Source organism: Chiloscyllium plagiosum, unplaced genomic scaffold (assembly GCF_037043375.1).
Source record: "Chiloscyllium plagiosum isolate Xiang-an unplaced genomic scaffold, Cpla_swu_hap1 HiC_scaffold_53X, whole genome shotgun sequence".
NCBI lineage: Eukaryota > Metazoa > Chordata > Chondrichthyes > Orectolobiformes > Hemiscylliidae > Chiloscyllium > Chiloscyllium plagiosum.
The window spans coordinates 13256501-13276216 of record NW_028270191.1 but is presented as its reverse complement, the minus strand read 5'-3'; the positions used below and the strand labels follow the sequence as shown (position 1 = coordinate 13276216).

At 51.8% G+C, this 19716-nt stretch overlaps 1 protein-coding gene across 2 annotated transcripts in view; it reads right to left on the bottom strand.

Annotated features, from left to right (window-relative positions):
- The window catches only part of LOC122546469 (diacylglycerol kinase beta-like), a 211190-nt gene that overhangs the window by 154669 nt on the left and 36805 nt on the right, over positions 1 to 19716 (bottom strand). For both annotated transcript variants that reach the window (XM_087985546.1, XM_087985547.1), the window contains exon 2: positions 858 to 972. In XM_087985546.1, coding sequence (XP_087841672.1) covers positions 858 to 924 — 67 coding nt within the window. In that variant the 5' untranslated portion in view covers positions 925 to 972. The remainder of the gene's footprint in view (positions 1 to 857; positions 973 to 19716) is intronic.

The window sequence follows — 19716 nt, the reverse complement described above, 5'->3', positions numbered from 1 at the left end:
GGAGGGTGATGGAATACTCCCCACTTGCCCCTGGATGGGGGCAGCTCCAACAACACTCAAGAAGCTCAACACCATCCAGGACAAAGCAGCCGCTTGGTTGGCCCCACATCCACAAACGCCCACTCCCTCCCCCCACCGACGCTCAGTAGCAGCAGTGTGTACCATCTACAAGATGCCCTGCAGAAATTCACCAAAGATCCTCAGACAGCACCTTCCAAACCCACGGCCACTTCCATCTAGAAGGACAAGGGCAGCAGATACACGGGGACACCACCCCCTGCAAGTTCCCCTCCGAGCCCCTCACCATCCTGACTTGGAAATATATCGCCGTTCCTTCAGTGTCACTGGGATAGAATCCTGGAATTCCCTCCCTCAGGGCATTCTGAGTCAACCCACAGCACATGGACTGCAGCGGTTCAAGATGGCAGCTCACCCTCACCTTCTCAAGGGGGGCAACTAGGGACGGACTAATAAATACTGGGCCCAGCCAGTGACACCCACGTGCTTGAAAGAATTTCTACAACCCCTTGCCTGCGACGTGCTGCCCCACAACAGGCAGACCTGGCTTTCAGCCTGAGGCCTAGCGCTTTTTGAAGTGTGCTGAGCAATGTTGGAATCATTCAATGAAATGGTGGCAGCACACAGTGAGAGGGGGGGGTGGGGGGTACCTTGCCCACTGCTCTCCACTTGGCACCACCGGGGTGGTGGGGAGGGGGGGGAGGGTTGTTTAGGCCTGACGGATACGGTGGAGAGAAAGTTCGGCCCCAAGTCGCGACTGGAAAACTGACTGGGAAGAGCGCGCGGGCAGGGTCCTGGAGGGCACAGTGCCATCTGCCAGGCCAAAAGCTTTGACTTACACTCGATGTACTGGTGAAGCTGAAGGAACTCATCAGGGCTCAGCGTGGTCCACTGCTTCTCATCCATTTGGCCAGGAGGTTGTGGCGAGAGTGGGTCATGTACGGAGCTGCAACACTGCAGGCAGAGAGAGAGAGAGAGACAGACAGCCAGAGATCAGTTAAAATGCGTACAGTCAGCATGCAGACTCTCTCCTGCGGGCTCACACATTTATTCACGGATCACAATGCCAGCCTGTCTGATCTGGCGTTCATTCACTGATACCAGACCAATCTGTCACTCATTTGCTGGGGTTTTCATCGTCTACCTTTCTCTCTTTAATCTTCCCACTGCCACCCGCCCCCCCCCCCGGTTCCCTCTTTTTGTGATGGTGCCCACAATATGTCCCACCTCTGCCCCCACCCACCCACCAACCACACCCCCACACCGCCACAACCTGTAACTAGCGATCGACAGGAACTCAAACCCAGCCTGACGCTCAACTCCCCCTGCTCCGTGAACACCCCACCCCCCTCATATCCCTCTCCCCAGCTCACGTCCTCCACCCCCTCACCCCCGAACGCACACCCCTGCAGATCAGGCTTGTGCCATGCCACAGTGCTCATCTTCGTCTCTCTCTCTCTCATACACACACATTTAGCACTCCCTCAGCACTGACCCTCCGACAGTGAGGCACTCCCTCAGCACTGACCCTCCGACAGTGCGGCACTCCCTCAGCACTGACCCTCCGACAGTGCGGCACTCCCTCAGCACTGACCCTCCGACAGTGAGGCACTCCCTCAGCACTGACCCTCCGACAGTGAGGCACTCCCTCAGCACTGACCCTCCGACAGTGTGGCACTCCCTCAGCACTGACCCTCCGACAGTGAGGCACTCCCTCAGCACTGACCCTCCGACAGTGCGGCACTCCCTCAGTACTGACCCTCCGACAGTGCGGCACTCCCTCAGCACTGACCCTCCGACAGTGCGGCACTCCCTCAGCACTGACCCTCCGACAGTGCGGCACTCCCTCAGCACTGACCCTCCGACAGTGCGGCACTCCCTCAGCACTGACCCTCCGACAGTGCGGCACTCCCTCAGGACTGACCCTCCGACAGTGCGGCACTCCCTCAGCACTGACCCTCCAACAGTGCGGCACTCCCTCAGCACTGACCCTCCGACAGTGCGGCACTCCCTCAGTACTGACCCTCCGACAGTGCGGCACTCCCTCAGCACTGACCCTCCGACAGTGCGGCACTCCCTCAGTACTGACCCTCCGACAGTGCGGCACTCCCTCAGTACTGACCCTCTGACAGTGCGGTACTCCCTCAGTACTGAGCCTCCGACAGTGCGGCATTCCCTCAGCACTGACCCTCCGACCGTGCGGCACTCCCTCAGCACTGACCCTCCGACAGTGCGGCACTCCCTCAGCACTGACCCTCCGACAGTGCGGTACTCCCTCAGCACTGACCCTTCGACAGTGCGGCACTCCCTCAGTACTGACCCTCCGACAGTGCGGCACTCCCTCAGCACTGACCCTCCGACAGTGCGGCACTCCCTCAGCACTGACCCTCCGACAGTGCGGCACTCCCTCAGTACTGACCCTCTGACAGTGCGGTACTCCATCAGCACTGACTCTCCGACAGTGTGGCACTCCCTCAGTACTGACCCTCCGAAAGTGCGGCACTCCCTCAGTGCTGACCCTCCGACAGTGCGGCACTCCCTCAGCACTGACCCTCCGACAGTGCGGCACTCCCTCAGTACTGACCCTCCGACAGTGCGGCACTCCCTCAGCACTGACCCTCCGACAGTGCGGCACTCCCTCAGTACTGACCCTCTGACAGTGCGGCACTCCCTCAGCACTGACCCTCCGACAGTGCGGCACACCCTCAGCACTGACCCTCCGGCAGTGCGGCACTCCCTCAGCACTGACCCTCCGACAGTGCGGCACTCCCTCAGTACTGACCCTCCGACAGTGCGGCACTCCCTCAGCACTGACCCTCCGACAGTGCGGCACTCCCTCAGCACTGACCCTCCGACCGTGCGGCACTCCCTCAGTACTGACCCTCCGACAGTGCGGCACTCCCTCAGCACTGACCCTCCGACAGTGCGGTACTCCCTCAGTACTGACCCTCTGACAGTGCAGCACTCCCTCAGCACTGACCCTCCGACAGTGCGGCACTCCCTCAGCACTGACCCTCCGACAGTGCGGCACTCCCTCAGCACTGACCCTCCCACCAGGGAGGTTAAGGGTAATGTCAAATTAAAATCGAAATAGCAGTCATTATGGTAAAGAATAGTAATACGCCAAAGGATTGGAACAGTTTGAAATCCAACAAATGATGACCGTGAAATGAATAGCGAGAGAAAATAGAGGAGAGTAACATCGAAATGGACAGCAAGAATTCCTTTCAAACGTGACCTGCCAGCTTCAACACAAGCCCCCTTGAGAATGAGGCTGGGCGAGTGGCATTGGGGAACTAGGAAATGGTGGCGAAGTTCGAGAACTACTTTGTAACAGTTTTCACCGAAAAGGACCGTCATAGCATTCCAACACAAACAAAATAATGCAAGGGCCAAATGCTGGGTTGGAGAAACCGACACAAGAACTATGACTGTGGGGAAACTGTGCGAGTGAAACTAATGAGGCTCAAGCCTCCTATCTGTCCCTTCCAGCTGCTGGCTGATATGCTGCCACACCGAAGGATGGAGCTGCAGAGACAGTGGGAACGCTGGTGGTCACTTGCCAGGAATCATCAGGGTTCTGTCAAAGTCCTGGAAGGATTGGAAAACTGCCAAAGTAAGACTCCTTTCGAAAGGGATTGGAGACGAAAAGCAGCTAACTGTTGGCGAGTTCCCGTCCTGTTTAAGGATGTGTTCGCAGAGCATTTCGAATCGCATGATATCACCGAGCAGCATCAGCATGGTTTCACAGAAACAAAGAAACCAGAAGCGAGAGGAGACCATTCGGCCCTTCCGGCCTGTTCCGCCATTCATTCTGATCATGGCTGATTGTCCAACGCAGTCCCCTGTTCCCACTTTCTCCCCGGACTCTTTAGCCCTCAGAGCTATATCTAATTATATAAGGATAACCCCTCCCCCACATTCTTCGCAAGTCCAGTGAATATAATCCAAACCGATCCAGTCTCTCTTCATCCATCAGTCCTGCCATCCCAGGAATCAGTCTGGGAAACCTTTGCTGTCCTCCCTCCATCACCAGAACACCCTTCCTCAGATAAGGTGACCCACACTGCACACAATACCCCAGGTGTGGTCTCACCAAGGCCCTGTCCAACTGCAGCAAGACATCCCTGCTCCTGTACTCGAACCCTCTCACTATGAAGGCCCAACATCCTATTGACCTTCACCTCCTGCTGCCCCCTGCAGGCTTACTTACAGTGACTGGTGCACAAGGGCACCCGGGTCTCACTGCACCTCCCCCTTTCCCAATCTCTCGCCACTCAGAGAATAATCCACCTTCCAGTTTTTGCTCCCAAAGTAGATAATCTCACATTTATCCACATTATACTGCATCAGCCATGCATTTTCCCACTCACTCTGCCTAGGGGAAAGTGAGGAGTGCAGCTGCTGGAGATCAGAGTCGAGAGCATGGTGCTGGAAAAGCACAGCAGGTCAGGCAGCATCCGAGGAGCAGGAGAATCGACGTTTCGGGCATCAGCCCTTCGTCAGGAATCACTCACTCAGCCTGTTCCAATCACACTGCAACATCTCTTCATCCTCCCACCCAGCTTTGTGTCATCTGCAAACTCGGAGATATTACATTGAGTTCCGTCGTCTAGATCACTAATATATATTGGGAATAGCTGGGGTCCAAGCACTGACCCCTCTGGTATCCCATGAGGCTGCCACATGGAAAAAAGACCCATTTATTCCTTCTCTTTGTTTCCTGTCTGCTAACCTGTTCTCTATCCATTTTAGGACACCATCCCCAATCCCATGCACTTTAGTTTTACACGCTCATATCTTATATGGGACCTCATCAAAAGTTTTCTGAAAGTCCAAGTCAACCACATCGACTGGCTCCCCCTTATCATCTCCTCTAGTTACATCTGTGAAAAAGTCCAGTAGATTTGTCAAGCGTGATTTTCCTTTCGTAAATCCATGCTGACTCTGTCGGATCCTGTCACTGTTTTCCAATCCCTGTCATTAAATCTTTTATTATGGACTGCAGCATTTTCCCCTCGACCGCTAACCAGTCCATAATTCCTGCTTTCACCTCCATCCCCTTTTTAAAACATTCAGGAAGGGGAAATCATGTCTGACAAATTTCGTGGAATTCTTTGAGGGGGCAATGAGTAGGATAAAGGGCAAGCGGTCAATGTAATATATTTGGATTTTCAGAAGGCACTCAATGAGGTTTCACACATTAGGTGTCTCCACAAGACCCCAAAGTGTTGAAGACAGTATCTTATCGTGGATAGAGGATTTGCTAACTAATAGGAGACAGTAAGTTGGGATAAGGCGGCCATTTTTCTGGATGGCAATCTGTAACTAGTGGGGTGCCACAGAGATCAGTGCTGGGACCGCAATTATTTACAATCTATATTAATTGGATGTGGACAGTGAATGTATTTTAGCCAAGTTTGCAGATGACAGCAAAATAGGTGTGAAGGTGACTGGTGAGGATGATACAAAGAGTCCACAGGGGGTTATAGACAGGTTAAGTAAGCTGGAGAGGGTTCAGAAGAGATTTCCCAGGATGTTGCCGGAGATGGAGGGTTTGAGTTATAGGGAGAGGCTGGGCCTGTTTTCCCTGGAGCATCGGAGGCTGAGGGGTGACCCTATAGAGGTTTATAAAATCATCAGGGGCGTGGATAGGGTAAATAGGCAAAGTTCTTTTCCTGAGGGCGGAGGTAGTTCAAAATTAGGGGGCGTAATTTTAAGCTGAGTGGAGAAAGATTTAAAAAGGAGCAACTTTTTTACACCGTGAGTGGTTTGTGTGTGGAATGAATTGCCAGAGGAAGTGGGGGATGTGGGTACAGTTGCAAATTTTAAAAGACCTTTGGATGAGTACATGAATAAAAAAAATATTTGGAGGGATATGGGCCAAGCGCAGGCAGGTGGGACTAGGTGAGTTTGGGATTTTGGTCAGCGTGGAATGGTTGGGCCGAAGGGTCTGTTTCCGTGCTGCATGATTCTATACAATTGAGCAAAAAGTTAGCAGAAAGAAGATAATGTGGGAAAATGTGAGGCAGAGCATTTTGGCAGGAAGAACAGAGGAGCTGAATATTATTTCACAGAGAAAAATTGCAGAAAGCTTAAAATCAGATAAGCCATGATCTTACTGAACAGCAGAGAGAGAGGTTGGGAGGTCTGACTGACCTATTCAGGCTCCTTGTTAGTATGTGCATGTGGAGGAATCACAAAACAGCTCACATCCGAGAGAGGTTGGGAGGTCTGACTGACCTATTCAGGTTCCTTGTTAGTATGTGCATGTGGAGGTCAGAGGAATCACAAAACAGCTCACATCCAAGTTCAACAGGTCATAGGGAAGGTAAATGGAATACTGGCCTTTATTTCAAAGGGAACGGAGGATAAAGGGAAGGAGGTTTTATACAAGGCACTGGTCAGACCACAGCGGGAATACGGTGAACAGGTTTGGGTCCCTTTATCTGAGGAAAGACAGACTGACATTGGAGGCAGCCCAGAGAAGGTCCACTCGGCTGATCCCGGGTATGGAGGGACTGTCCCACGAGGAGAGGTTGAGGAGGTTGGGCCTGGACTCACTGAAGTTTCGGAGAATTTTCACCCTCTGCTGAAGGAGAGGGAGGAGGTCAAAAGCCACTGTTTATTTCAGTTTACGGACCAGCCTGAAAGTGAAGTCTCACAAATGGGGATAGACCACTGCCAGTGTCACTCAGTTGGGAGATGGGCGTGGGATTGACTGGGGGGGGAGGGGGGAGGTTTAATCTGGCAGGATGAGAAATTTGGATTTCCCGATGTCGGGTTGAGGCGCAGAGATAACCTCAGTGACGTGTTTGTGTGGAGCAGTGCCACCAGCCTGTGGCAGGTTCCTACCTGCAATACATTTGCATGGCAAATTACAGCGACCCGACCCAAGCTGTGGAGGCAGACTGCTGAGCCAGTGAGAAAGTGGTTTCACTTGGCATCACCAGCTCAGCTATTCGCAAGATATCGATCAAGTCGGATTGACAATAAAATGGGAAACCAGTCAGAAAGCCTGCATCCAAAACAGGGCCGTGCAGGTTTGCTCAGTCCAGTTCATGGGACTGATAACCAGCAGTGGGTTCACTCAGGAGCCTGGCATGGGACTGATAACCAGCAGTGGGTTCACTCAGGAGCCTGGCATGGGACTGATAACCAGCAGTGGGTTCACTCAGGAGCCTGGCATGGGACTGATAACCAGCAGTGGGTTCACTCAGGAGCCTGGCATGGGGGTGAAGTCCAGTCGCCCACCTTGATGCCATGCGACTTTGTCCTAGCTAGAATGGAAAACAAATGAGAGCCTCAGGTACAGGCCACAGGCTCCCCCTGTCACCCTCAATAGTGGGCTGGATATCTGGACTCAGAGGGAGGCTTGCTGAGGGCCCAGGCATCTGGTAGAAATAGCCGAATCCCAGGGGAAACATAGTCTGTGACCTCTTCAGCTCATTGCAGGATGTTTGCTTACACAGGTTAGAGGGATCAAGTCCTTGCTACTGGTGTTTTAAATGTTTTGACACCAGTATTGGCCTGAAGTAAAATAAGGTGTTCTTAAGAAAGTGGAAACTTTTCAAATAATAACTGATATTGTTAAGCCCTGGTTCCATATGCTATTGCGACTATGTAGAGAGTACAGCAGGTTGGCAGGGCATAGTTTGGTAGGTGGGGGGCACAAAGGTGGATGGGTGGGTGAGGGGGTATATTGTGGCATGCGGGCGTCAGTACGAACTGTATTTCGACCTGCTTTTCAAAAGGGTCCCTGCCATACTCTATGACAGAACACCACTGAGATGTTGGAGACAGTATCCATGGATATTGTGGGAGGCTAGGCCCGAGCTATCTCCACGGTAACCAGCTCTGGTCAGGAATGCCTGCTGCAGGCTGATGATCTGCCCTTAAAAAGCCCTGGTTGACCACCCCGGGAGTGGTTTCAGGAATTCCGGAATCCCGGAACCGCGTCCCGGGCCCCACCGTCACACCTCCACGATTCATCGCAACTGGACACTGTGTTTTGTTCTGAGTGTGGGGATTTACAAATCATAAATTGTCTCCTTCAAATGGGTGGGGGACTGGGGTTCAATGGTGGTTGGAGTAAAGCCTTTTGCACAGGGACAGGCGCTCTGGGATGTCTGTGGAAAGAGGCTGGGCTAAAATCTATCGAAAATCAGACAACTCAGCAGGCCTGGCAGCATCTGTGGAGAGAGAAACGGAGTTAACGTTTCAAGTCTGGTATGATGTTGTGAAACTTGAAAGGGTTCAGAAAACATTTACAAGGACATTGCCAGGGTTGGAGGGTTTGAATTATAGGGCGAGGCTGAACAGGCTGGGACTGTTTTCCCTGGAGCGTCGGAGGCTGAGGGGTGACCTTATAGAGGTTTACAAAATCATGAGGGGCATGGATAGGGTAAATAGGCAAAGTCTTTTCCCTGGGGTCGGGGTGTCCAGAACTAGAGGGCATAGGTTTAGGGTGAGAGGGGAAAGATATAAAAGAGACCTAAGGGGCAACTTTTTCACGCAGAGGGTGGTACGCGTATGGAATGGGCTGCCAGAGAAAGTGGCAGAGGCTGGTACAATTACAACATTTAAGAGGCATTTGGATGGGTATATGATGGGTGTTTGGAGGGATATAGGCCGGGTACTGGCAGGTGGGACCAGATTGGGTTGGGATATCTGGTCGGCATGGACAGGTTGGACTGAAGGGTCTGTTTCCATGCTGTACATCTCTATGACTCTATAACTCTTGTTTGGAATGTAGCAACCACCCTGAAGAGGAGTAAAGGACTGTTTCTCTGGTAGCAACCAGGCAGAAAGCTGGTGAGAGCTCATCCTTGAGTTAGTTAGTGCAAAAGTACCTTTTATTTAGTTCGATATATATGAAGTAATGTTTAATCCTTGTCGATTTAAGTTTGCTTGTTACAGTCAAGGTCTTAAAACATGCAATCTAGTCCTTCAGCTATTTTCATTGGCCGTTTGGAAAACTCATCCTGTTTTGAAACGTTCTCCGTCTCGGGGGAGATAGGATCAGTTTTGGCGCACGCTGCAGAGTGAGGGAACCAGCAAAATGTAGAAAGGACAAAACTGATCTGAGCTCCCTGTGTGCCCCTGACAATGGAACTTCAGTTGGGACCCGTATCATCCCTCCCACGTTTGAGTGCATGGCGGAGGTCTGAAAAGGACCCATTGTGCGAGAGATCGGTTAGCATGGGGCCTCTGCAGCGATATTGGGTGGGGACAGTGCAGGGGCAGACAGCACAGTTGCTCGGCCGGTTTTATTTGGGGAAAAGCCAACAAGTGCTCATCTCTCAGCTGTGGTGTCATCATTGTTTTCTTATCAGGAAAGAACTTGAGGTTAGTTCCAAAGCTTTGTTTCTGAACGGACAGACCTACTTTGGGGTGTTTTCCTGGGGCTTCAGGCCTCTCTCTGTGAACCACTGTGCGTCTGGATCAGCTTCGAGCCCGGACTAAGCAGGAGGGGTTGTCCGGACTGATTCACCGCTTCGGATTTGCCGTCCCATTCCAATACCTTCCAGCGCCCTGATCGCCTTCACCTCAGCCTGGGCACTGCCCTCTGCCAAACGGGCACCCCGCACCGACGCAACCTCCCTTCCCCTCAACAGTCTGTTGCAAACTGATGTTGGAGGGTGATTGCGGTCACAGTCTTTCACCACCTTTGCTGCTGGTTAGAGAGGGTGGCAGAGGGAGGGTGGCAAAGGGAGGGTGGCGATGAGGGAGGGAGCAAATTTAAACTTTGGGGGGGGAGTCACACTGGACTCCTGAAGGAGAGTGCTATGACTCTGTTTCTCTGCACAGATGCTGCTGAACGTGCTGAGTTTCTCCGGCACTTCCTGTTCCTGTTTCGCATCTAAAGTGTTTTGCTTTGATTTGAGTAGTCCCAAACTGATGCTCTGGCTCCTGGGTTCAAAGCCAACTATTTAATTTAGATTTAAATTTAATTAGTAAATCTGGGATTATAAAACTCATCCCAGCGTTTCATAGATGCATTGAGTGCAGAAAAAAGCCCTTCGATTCCACACCAACATAACCACCACTAAAGGCACCCTATTCCCAATTTCCTGCACTTGCCCCATACTCTAACATGTTATGATATTTCAAGTGCTTATCCAACTATTTTTTAAAAGGTTGTAAGGTTTCCAGCCTCCACTACGTTCCCAGACAGTGCATTCTAGATTCCCACCATCTGCTGAGTGAAAGATTTTCTTCCCAAATCCCCTCGGAATCTCCTGCCCCTTACCCTCGAACTATGTCCCCTCGTGATTGACCCCTCAACCAAGGGCAACAGTGCTTAGATTAAATTAGATTACATTACATTACAGTGTGGAAACAGGCCCTTCGGCCCAACAAGTCCACACCGACCCGCCGAAGCGCAACCCACCCATACCCCTACATTTACCCATTAACTAACACTACGGGCAATTTAGCATGGCCGATTCACCTAGCCTGCACATCTTTGGACTGTGGGAGGAAACCGGAGCACCCTGAGGAAACCCACGCAGATACGGGGAGAACGTGCAAACTCCACACAGTCAGTCGCCTGAGGCGGGAATTGAACCCGGGTCTCTAGCGCTGTGAGGCAGCAGTGCTAACCATGGTGCCACCGTGCCGCCCACAGTGCTCTCTATTCACCCTGTTCCGATCCCTCATAATCTTATTCACCTCAATCACGTTCCCCCCCCCCTCAGTCTTATCTGCTCTGAAGAAAGCAATCCAAGCCTATCTCGTCTCGCCTTGTAGCTCAATTACTCCATCCCAGGCAACATCCTGGTGAACCTCCTGTGTACCCCCTCTCGTGCGATCCCATCCTTCCTGTAGTGAGGTGACCCGAACTGCGCACACGACTCCAGCTGGGGCCTGACCAACGCTCTGTACAACTCCAACATTACCTCCTTGCTCTCATACCCATAAACAGAGTGAAGTGTTAACTACAGCTGTTACCATGGAGGCCACATCGAGTGGAGTAAATAGGGTGTTGAGCAGTTGTGTGGGAATACGAAGGAGGGAACTGGAGACGGCCAACAGGGGGTTCAGAGAAGACAGCAGAAAATTGGAAAATACTGAGAGTTCACGGCTCAGGCAAGCAGGAGGATGTAAGGAGATTTGACACAGTGGGCTGGTGGAAGGGTGGGTCTACTGGAAGTGTGGGGCTATGGAAGGGTGGGGCTATGGAAGGGTGGGGCTACAGGGAGGGTGGGGCCACAGGAAGGGTGTGGCGATGGAAGTGTGGGGCTATGGAAGGGTGGGGCTACAGGGAGGGTGGGGCCACAGGAAGGGTGTGGCGATGGAAGGGTGGGGCTATGGAAGGGTGGGGCTATGGAAGGGCGGGGCGACAGGAAGGGTGGGGCGACAGGAAGGGTGGGGCTACAGGAAGGGTGGGGCTCTGGAAGGGCGGGGATTCAGGAAGGGTGGGGCTATGTAAGAGTGGGGCTACAGGAAGGGTGCAGTTACAGAAAGGGTGTGACTATGTAAGGGTTGGGCTATGGAAGGGTTAGCCTATGGAAGGGCAGGGCTACAGGAAGGGTGTGGATACAGGAAGGGTGTGGATACAGGAAGGGTGGGGTACAGGAAGGGTGGGGCTACAGGAAGGGTGTGGATACAGGAAGGGTGGGGCTACAGGAAGAGTGTGAATACAGAAAGGGTGTGGATACAGGAATTGTGTGGATACAAGAAGTGTGTGGATACAGGAAGGGTGGGATTGCAGGAAGGGTGCGGATACAGGGAGGGTGGGGCTACAGGAAGGGTGTGGATACAGGGAGGGTGGGGCTACAGGAAGGGTGGGGCTACAGGAAGGGTGTGGATACAGGAAGGGTGTGGATACAGGAAGGGTGTGGATACAGGAAGGGTGGGGCTACAGGAAAGGTGGGGCTACAGGAAGGGTGTGGATACAGGAAGGGTGTGGATACAGGAAGGGTGTGGATACAGGAAGGGTGGGGCTACAGGAAAGGTGGGGCTACAGGAAGGGTGTGGATACAGGGAGGGTCGGGCTACAGGAAGGGTGTGGTACAGGACGGGTGGGGTACAGGAAGGGTGTGGGTACAGGAAGGGTGTGGATACAGGAAGGGTGGGTCTACAGGAATGGTGTGGATACACGAAGAGTGTGGATACAGGGAGGGTGGGGCTACAGGAAGGATGGGGCTTCAGGGTGGGTGGGGCTGCAGGAAGGCCGGGGCTACAGGAAGGGTGGGGCTACAGGAAGGGTGGGGCTACAGGAAGGGTGTGGATACAGGGAGGGTGGGGCTACAGGAAGGGTGTGGACACAGGGAGGGTGGGGCTACAGGAAGAGTGTGGATACAGGGAGGGTGGGGCAACAGGAAGGGTGGCAACAGGAAGGGTGTGGATACAGGAAGGGTGGTTACAGGAAGGGTGGGGCTAAAGGAAGGGTGGGGCTACAGGAAGGGTGTGGCTACAGGAAGGGTGTGGACGCAGGAAGAGTGGGGCTACAGGAAGGGTGGGGCTACAGGAAGGGTGCAGATACAGGAATGGTGTGGATACAGGATGGGTAGGAAAATGGTCGGGGCAGTAAGCATGGGTGGTGGATGTTTGTGGATGTGGGGCCAACCAAGCGGCTGCTTTGTCCTGGATGGTGTTGAGCTTCTTGAGTGTGGTTGGAGCTGCCCCCATCCAGGGGCAAGTGGGGAGTATTCCATCACCCTCCTGACCTGTGCCTTGGAGATGGTGGGACAGGCTTCGGGGAGTCAGGAGGGGAGTTACTCGCTGAAGGATTCCTAGCCTCTGACCTTTACCACACTCGAGGGAGGATATTAGAGTCCTTGAGCAAGAGTGGAGGGGATTTACCAAAATGGTTCCAGGGATGGGTGGGTGGGGGCGGTTGTTGACAAGGTTAGGGTGGGGTTGATCTCCTTTGACTAAAGGAGATCAACCCCACCCTAACCTTGTCAACAACCGCCCCCTCCCCCATCCCTGGAACCATTTTGGTGACTAAAGGAGATCAAGGGGAAATTTGAGGTGGATGAGATGATAACAAGTTTAGATAATGTTAACAAGGAATTGCTGTTCCCGTTGGCCGATAGTACGAGGACTGGAGGGAGGGACACAGACCCTGGGGATGAGCTGCCGAGGGGTGTGAGGAGGAGAAATGATGTCAAACTGACTGCTTGTGGGGATGCTAGAAGTGACGGGGAGCACTTGAATAAAATGGTTTCACGGGGGGGGGGGGGGGGGCTGTGTGTGAAACAGATTCAAATTGATGGGATATCGGCAGGTGCAATGTTCTGGGTGTCACAGAGAAGGGATATGGAGCCAGAAGGTATGGAACGGGTGTGGCTGGAGTTGAGGAACTGTAAAGGAAACAAGCCCCCCGATGGGAGTCACTGCCCAGGCCACCTCGCAGTAGTTGAAAAGTGTGGTGCTGGAAAAGCGCAGCAGGCCAGGCAGCATCCGAGGAGCAGGAGAACCGACGTTTCGGGCATGAGCCCTTCTTCAGGAAAGAGGCTCGCAGTAGGCAGGATGCGGGGAAGAATATCAAATCCGGAGATCAAACAGCCAAGTCTGAAAGGCATGGTTACAATCACCATGGGGGGACGTCAACGTGCAGGTGGACTGGGAAAATCAGGTTGGTACTGGATCTCAAGAAAAGGGATTTGCGGGAGGTCTACAAGATGGCTTTCTGGAGAAGCTTGTGGTAGAGCCCACTGGGGAACAGGCTATTCTGGATTTGGTGAGGTGTAATGAGATAGGTTGGCTGCCTTCCTGAGGCAGTGGGCAGTGTGACTCTGTTAACGATTCTGGGTCTGTACTCGATGGAGTTGAGAAGGATGAGGGGGGGGGGGGGATCTGACTGAACCTTACAGAATACTAAGAGGCCTGGACAGAGTGGACATGGAGAAGATATTTCCACTGGTGGGAGAGACTAGGACCTGAGGGTACAGCCTCAGAGTGAAGAGACGACCCTTTCGAACTGAGATAGGGAGGCCGTTCTTCAGCCAGAGGGTGGGGAATCTGTGGGACCCATTGCTGCAGAGGGCTGTAGGGGCCAAGTCAGTGAGAGTGTTTAAGACAGAGATAGACAGGTTCTGATTGGTGAGGGGACCAAGGGCGAGAGGGAGAGTGGGATTGAGAAACATATCAGCCAGGATGAAATGTCAGAGCAGATGGGATGGGATGAATGGCATTATTCTGCTCCGGTATCTCACAGTCTTGTGGTGGGGATAGCATGGCAGGTTAGGACAGAGTGAGTTGCTCTACAGTGAGCTGGCATGGGCTGAATGGGGTTTTTTTTCCCCCTTCTGTGCAAAAAACATGTTTCCTGGATACAACATGCCCCAAACCCTCCTGTAGCCTTTGGCAACAAAGCTCAGTATAAAAAAAAACCCAGCAGCATATCTGAACATGAGCAAGTCCCTTATCTGGAGTTCTCTCAGCACCACTGATGTTGCTGGTATGAGTTTCACAGAGTGTCACGCTGCACCTGAGCTGAGGCGTATAGAGAGTGTGGGCTGTTCACACTCCCCGATGTGAGCGTGCTTTGACAGTTAGTCACAAAGCCGGTTAGTGTGTGGTTTTTTTTTCCTCCATGACGCAACGGGATTAAACCGAAAACCGTGAATTGGTGAATGTGCTCCACCCTGGAGGCTGCAGAGAGGTACCCACACTGGGCCCGATCCGGACTCTGTCAGCGCCAAGGAGTCGACAGCCAGGCCCGCGTCTGGCCGCGGGGGCTCCACGCCAGCGGACTGTTGTGCTGTCAACTCGCTCGGACCTGCCTGGCCCCTGCCACAGAGCAGTTAGAGCAAACCCCCTCGACCACCTGGCTGACCACGCTGATTGGCAATTTCCTGAGACCTCCTCCATAGGAGGATCCAGGGATAGAACCCTTCCATCCATGGACTCCATTTACATTCCTCGTTGCCACGGAATGGCCACCAACATCACCAAAGCCCCCTCCCACCCCGGTAATGCTCTCTACCATCAGGCAGGAGATAGAGAAGCTTGAACACACACACACACACACACACACCAACAGGTTCAGGAACAGCTTCTTCCCTGCTGTTACTAGACCGCTCTCACTTCAAGTAATATTGATCTTGCTTTTGTTCACCTCCTGTGCAGACATAACTCTGCATGCCTCACTCTGTCTAAGCCCTCTGTGATCTGGTAGTCAAGTTCAGTACCCATGGGAATGGCCTCAACCAGGACCTTGGGGTCATGTCACATTACAGGTGACCCCACTGCACTATACACAGACACACAGACAGATGCACAGACAGACAAATATACACACAGACAGAGACACAGACAGACACACACACAGACACAAAGACAGACACACACACACACACTCACAGACATATGCGTACACAGACACAGACATACACACACACACAGATGCGTGTGCACACACTCTTACACACAAACATTTCTACACACACTCCTACACATATGCACACTCTCCTACAGACCCTCTCTCTCATATGCTCACACAGACACACACACCCTCTCACAGACTTATACCCCTTTACACTCACACTCAGACACACACTCTCACAGACTTTCATATCCACCCGCCCCATCACACACACCCACATGTACACACACACATATACGTTTGTGAGGTGAATTTGTAACATGCAGAATTACATTTTATTTTCAAAGTTTGTGAGAAGATTTGTAGCTCGGGTGTTCGTTGTTGTGGTTCTGTTCGCCGAGCTAGAAGTTTTTGTTGCAAACGTTTCGTCCCCTGTCTAGGTGACATCCTCAGTGCTTGGGAGTCTCCTGTGAAGCGCTTCTGTGGTGTTTCCTCCGGCACTTATAGTGGCCTGTCCCTGCCGCTTCCGGTTGTCAGTTTCAGCTGTCCGCTGTAGTGGTCGGTATATTGGGTCCAGGTCGATGTGTTTGTTGATGGAGTTTGTGGATGAATGCCATGCCACTAGGAATTCCCTGGCTTGGCTTGCCCTATGATAGTAGTGTTGTCCCAGTCGAATTCATGTTGCTTATCGTCTGTGTGTGTGGCTACTAAGGATAGCTGGTCGTGTCGTTTCGTGACTAGTTGATGTTCATGGATGCGAACCGTTAGCTGTCTTCCTGTTTGACCTATATAGTGTTTGTGCAGTCCTTGCATGGGATTTTGTACACTACATTAGTTTTGCTCATGCTGGGTATCGGGTCCTTCGTTTTGGTGAGTTGTCTGAGAAACCAACAGCCACTCTCAGACAACAACTCACCAAAACGAAGGACCCGATACCCAGCATGAGCAAAACTAATGTAGTGTACAAAATCCCATGCAAGGACTGCACAAAACACTACATTGGACAAACAGGAAGACAGCTAACAATCTGCATCCATGAACACCAACTAGCCACGAAACGACACGACCAGCTATCCTTAGTAGCCACACACACAGACGACAAGCAACATGAATTCGACTGGGACAACACTACCATTATAGGGCAAGCCAAACAAAGAACAGCCAGGGAATTCCTGGAGGCATGGCATTCATCCACAAACTCCATCAACAAACACATCGACCTGGACCCAATATACCAACCACTACAGCGGACAGCTGAAACTGACAACCGGAAGCGGCAGGGACAGGCCACTATAAATGCCGGAGGAAACACCACAGAAGCGCTTCACAGGAGGCTCCCAAGCACTGATGATGTCGCCTAGACAGGGGACGAAACGTTTGCAACAAAAACTTCCAGCTCGGCGAACACAACTACATTTTATTTCGCTTAAAAACTGCATGAATCCATGTAAGATTCTGTAAATCCGTTTTTTAGATTAGAATCAGTCTGACCATTGTGGCACAGACAGCCTCACACAGGGAGCTAACACCTTCAATACATTATCTGGGCCGACATGACACCAATTGTTAATGTTCACTGGAGAATGTAACTTTTAAAAAAGGTTCTGGGATTTACAAATGAAAGAACTGAAACAACATGGTCATTCTAACAAATGAGAGACTGAACAAACAATCCAGGTCTTTGTGAACGTATAATTCCAGTTGCATCACACTGTAAACTTTCGCTATAAATTCTGTGTCTTACAATCTGATACTCCACAACCACCTGATGAAGGAGCAGCACTCCGAAAGCTAGTGCTTCCAAATAAACCTGTTGGGCTATAACCTGGTGTTGTGTGATTTTTAACTGTGATCTGTACGTCCTTGTTTGCTACGATCTGCCTGTACTGCTCGCAAACCAAAACCTTTCACTGTACTCAGGTACATGTGACTGCAATAAACCCAATCAAATCAACCCTTCAGCCATCTTGGAGAAACAATCTTTCAGCACAGCTGGTGAAGGAAGAGATGGGGTGAGCTGTTAGGCCAAGGGCAGTCAGAGGTGGCATCAAGCCATCATGACTGGACAATCCAGCAACCCCAGGTTAATGTTCTGGGGTCATGGCTACAAATCCCAACCTGGCGGATGGAGAGATTTGATTTTGACAAATCTGGCTTAATGGTGACCATGATTGAGAGGTGACCTTATAGAGATTTATAAAATCATTTTTTGGGGTGGCACGGTGGCACAGTGGTTAGCACTGCTACCTCACAACACCAGGGACCCGGGTTCAATTCCTGCCTCGGGCGACTGTCTGTGTGGAGTTTGCACATTCTCCCCGTGTCTGCGTGGGTTTCCTCCGGATGCTCCGGTTTCCTCCCACAGTCCAAAGATAGAGTCATAGAGGTGTACAGCATGGAAACAGACCCTTCGGTCCAACCCATCCATGCCGATCAGATATCCCAACCCAATCTAGTCCCACCTGCCAGCACCCGGCCCATATCCCTCCAAACCCTTCCTATTCATATACCCATCCAGAAGCCTTTTAAATGTTGCAATTGTACCAGCCTCCACCACATCCTCTGGCAGCTCATTCCATACCCGTACCACCTTCTGTGTGAAAAAGTTGCCCCTTAGGTCTCTTTTATGTATTTCCCCTCTCACCCTAAACCTATGCCCTCTGGTTCTGGACTCCCCAGCCCCAGGGAAAAGACTTTGTCTATTTACCCTATCCCTGCCCTTCATGATTTTATAAACCTCTAAAAGCTCACCCCTCAGCCCCCGCTCCAGGGAAAACAGCCCCAGTCTGTTCAGCCTCTCCCTGTAGCTCAAATCCTCCAACCCTGGCAACATCCTTGTAAATCTTTTCTGAACCCTTTCAAGTTTCACAACATCTTTCCGATAGGAAGGAGACCAGAATTGCACGTGATATTTGTGCAGGTTAGGGTGGTTTGGCCATGCTAAATTGCCCATAGTGTGAGGTGTATTAGTCAGGGGTAAGTGTAGGGGAATGGGTCTGGGTGGGTTGCTCTTCAGAGGGTCGGCATGGACTGGTTGGGCCGAAGGGCCTGTTTCCACACTGTAGGGAATGGAATCTAATGAGTGGGGATAGATAGGATTAATGGTAGTTGCCTTTTCCCTGGGATGGGGGAATCGCTAGACTAGGGGGCACAGTTTTGAGGTGAAAGGAGAGAAGCTTTAAAAAAGACATGGTGGGGGGGGGGGGCAAATGTTTTACACAGTGGGTAGTTCATGTATGAACTTCCTGAGAAAGAAGAGGATGTGGGTACAATTACAATGTTTAAAAGACATTTAGGTCAGTACATGAACAGGAAAGGTTTGGAGGGAGATGGGCTGGGAGCAGGCAGGTGGGACGAGTGGAGTTTGGGATTATATTCAGCATGGACTCGTTGGGCCGAAGGGTCTGTTTCTGCGCTGCCTGACTCTATGTCACTAGTTTTCATTATTAGAAGGTGCTATGCTTGGAAGGGAAGCGACCATCCTCTCTCGCTTGTGTCTGCGGACTCGAAGCAATTTGGTTGGCTTATAACTGCGCCCCGAAATGCCCAGGCAACCAATCAGTTCCAGGGCAATTAAGGATGCAAAACTAATGCCAGCCGTGCCTGTGATACCCACACCCCATGCAGGGAGAAGAAAATTACCATGTTTTGCCAATAACAAAGATACTTTCAAATGAGTGGATCTCTTGTCTGAGTTACCAAGAAAATGGAGATGCGCAGAGCCCAGTGGATTGTGAGAAGCTGGGAAAGCGCAGGCGATTTTTTTTTTAGATTCGATTCCCTACAGTGTGGAAACAGGCCCTTCGGCCCAACCAGTCCACACCGACCCTCCGAAGAGTAGCCCACCCTGACCTATTTCCCTCTGCCTAATGCACCTAACACTATGGGTAATTTAGCATGGCCAATCCACCCTAACCTGCACATCCCTGGGCACTATGGGTAATTTAGCACGGCCAATCCACTCTAACCTGCACATCCCTGGACACTAAGGGTAATTTAGCACGGCCAATCCACCCTAACCTGCACATCCCTGGGCACTATGGGTAATTTAGCATGGCCAATCCACCCTAACCTGCACATCCCTGGGCACTATGGGTAATTTAGCATGGCCAATCCACCCTAACCTGCACATCCCTGGGCACTATGGGTAATTTAGCATGGCCAATCCACCCTAACCTACACATCCCTGGGACACTATGGGACAATTTAGCATGGCCAATCCACCCTAACCTGCACATCCCTGGGCACTATGGGGAATTTAGCATGACCAATTCACCCTAACCTGCACATCTTTGGACTGTGGGAGGAAACCGGAGCACCCGGAGGAAACCCACGCAGACACGGGGAGAATGTGCAAACTCCACACAGTCAGTCGCCCGAGGCCGGAATTGAACCTGGGACTATGAGGCAGCTGTGCT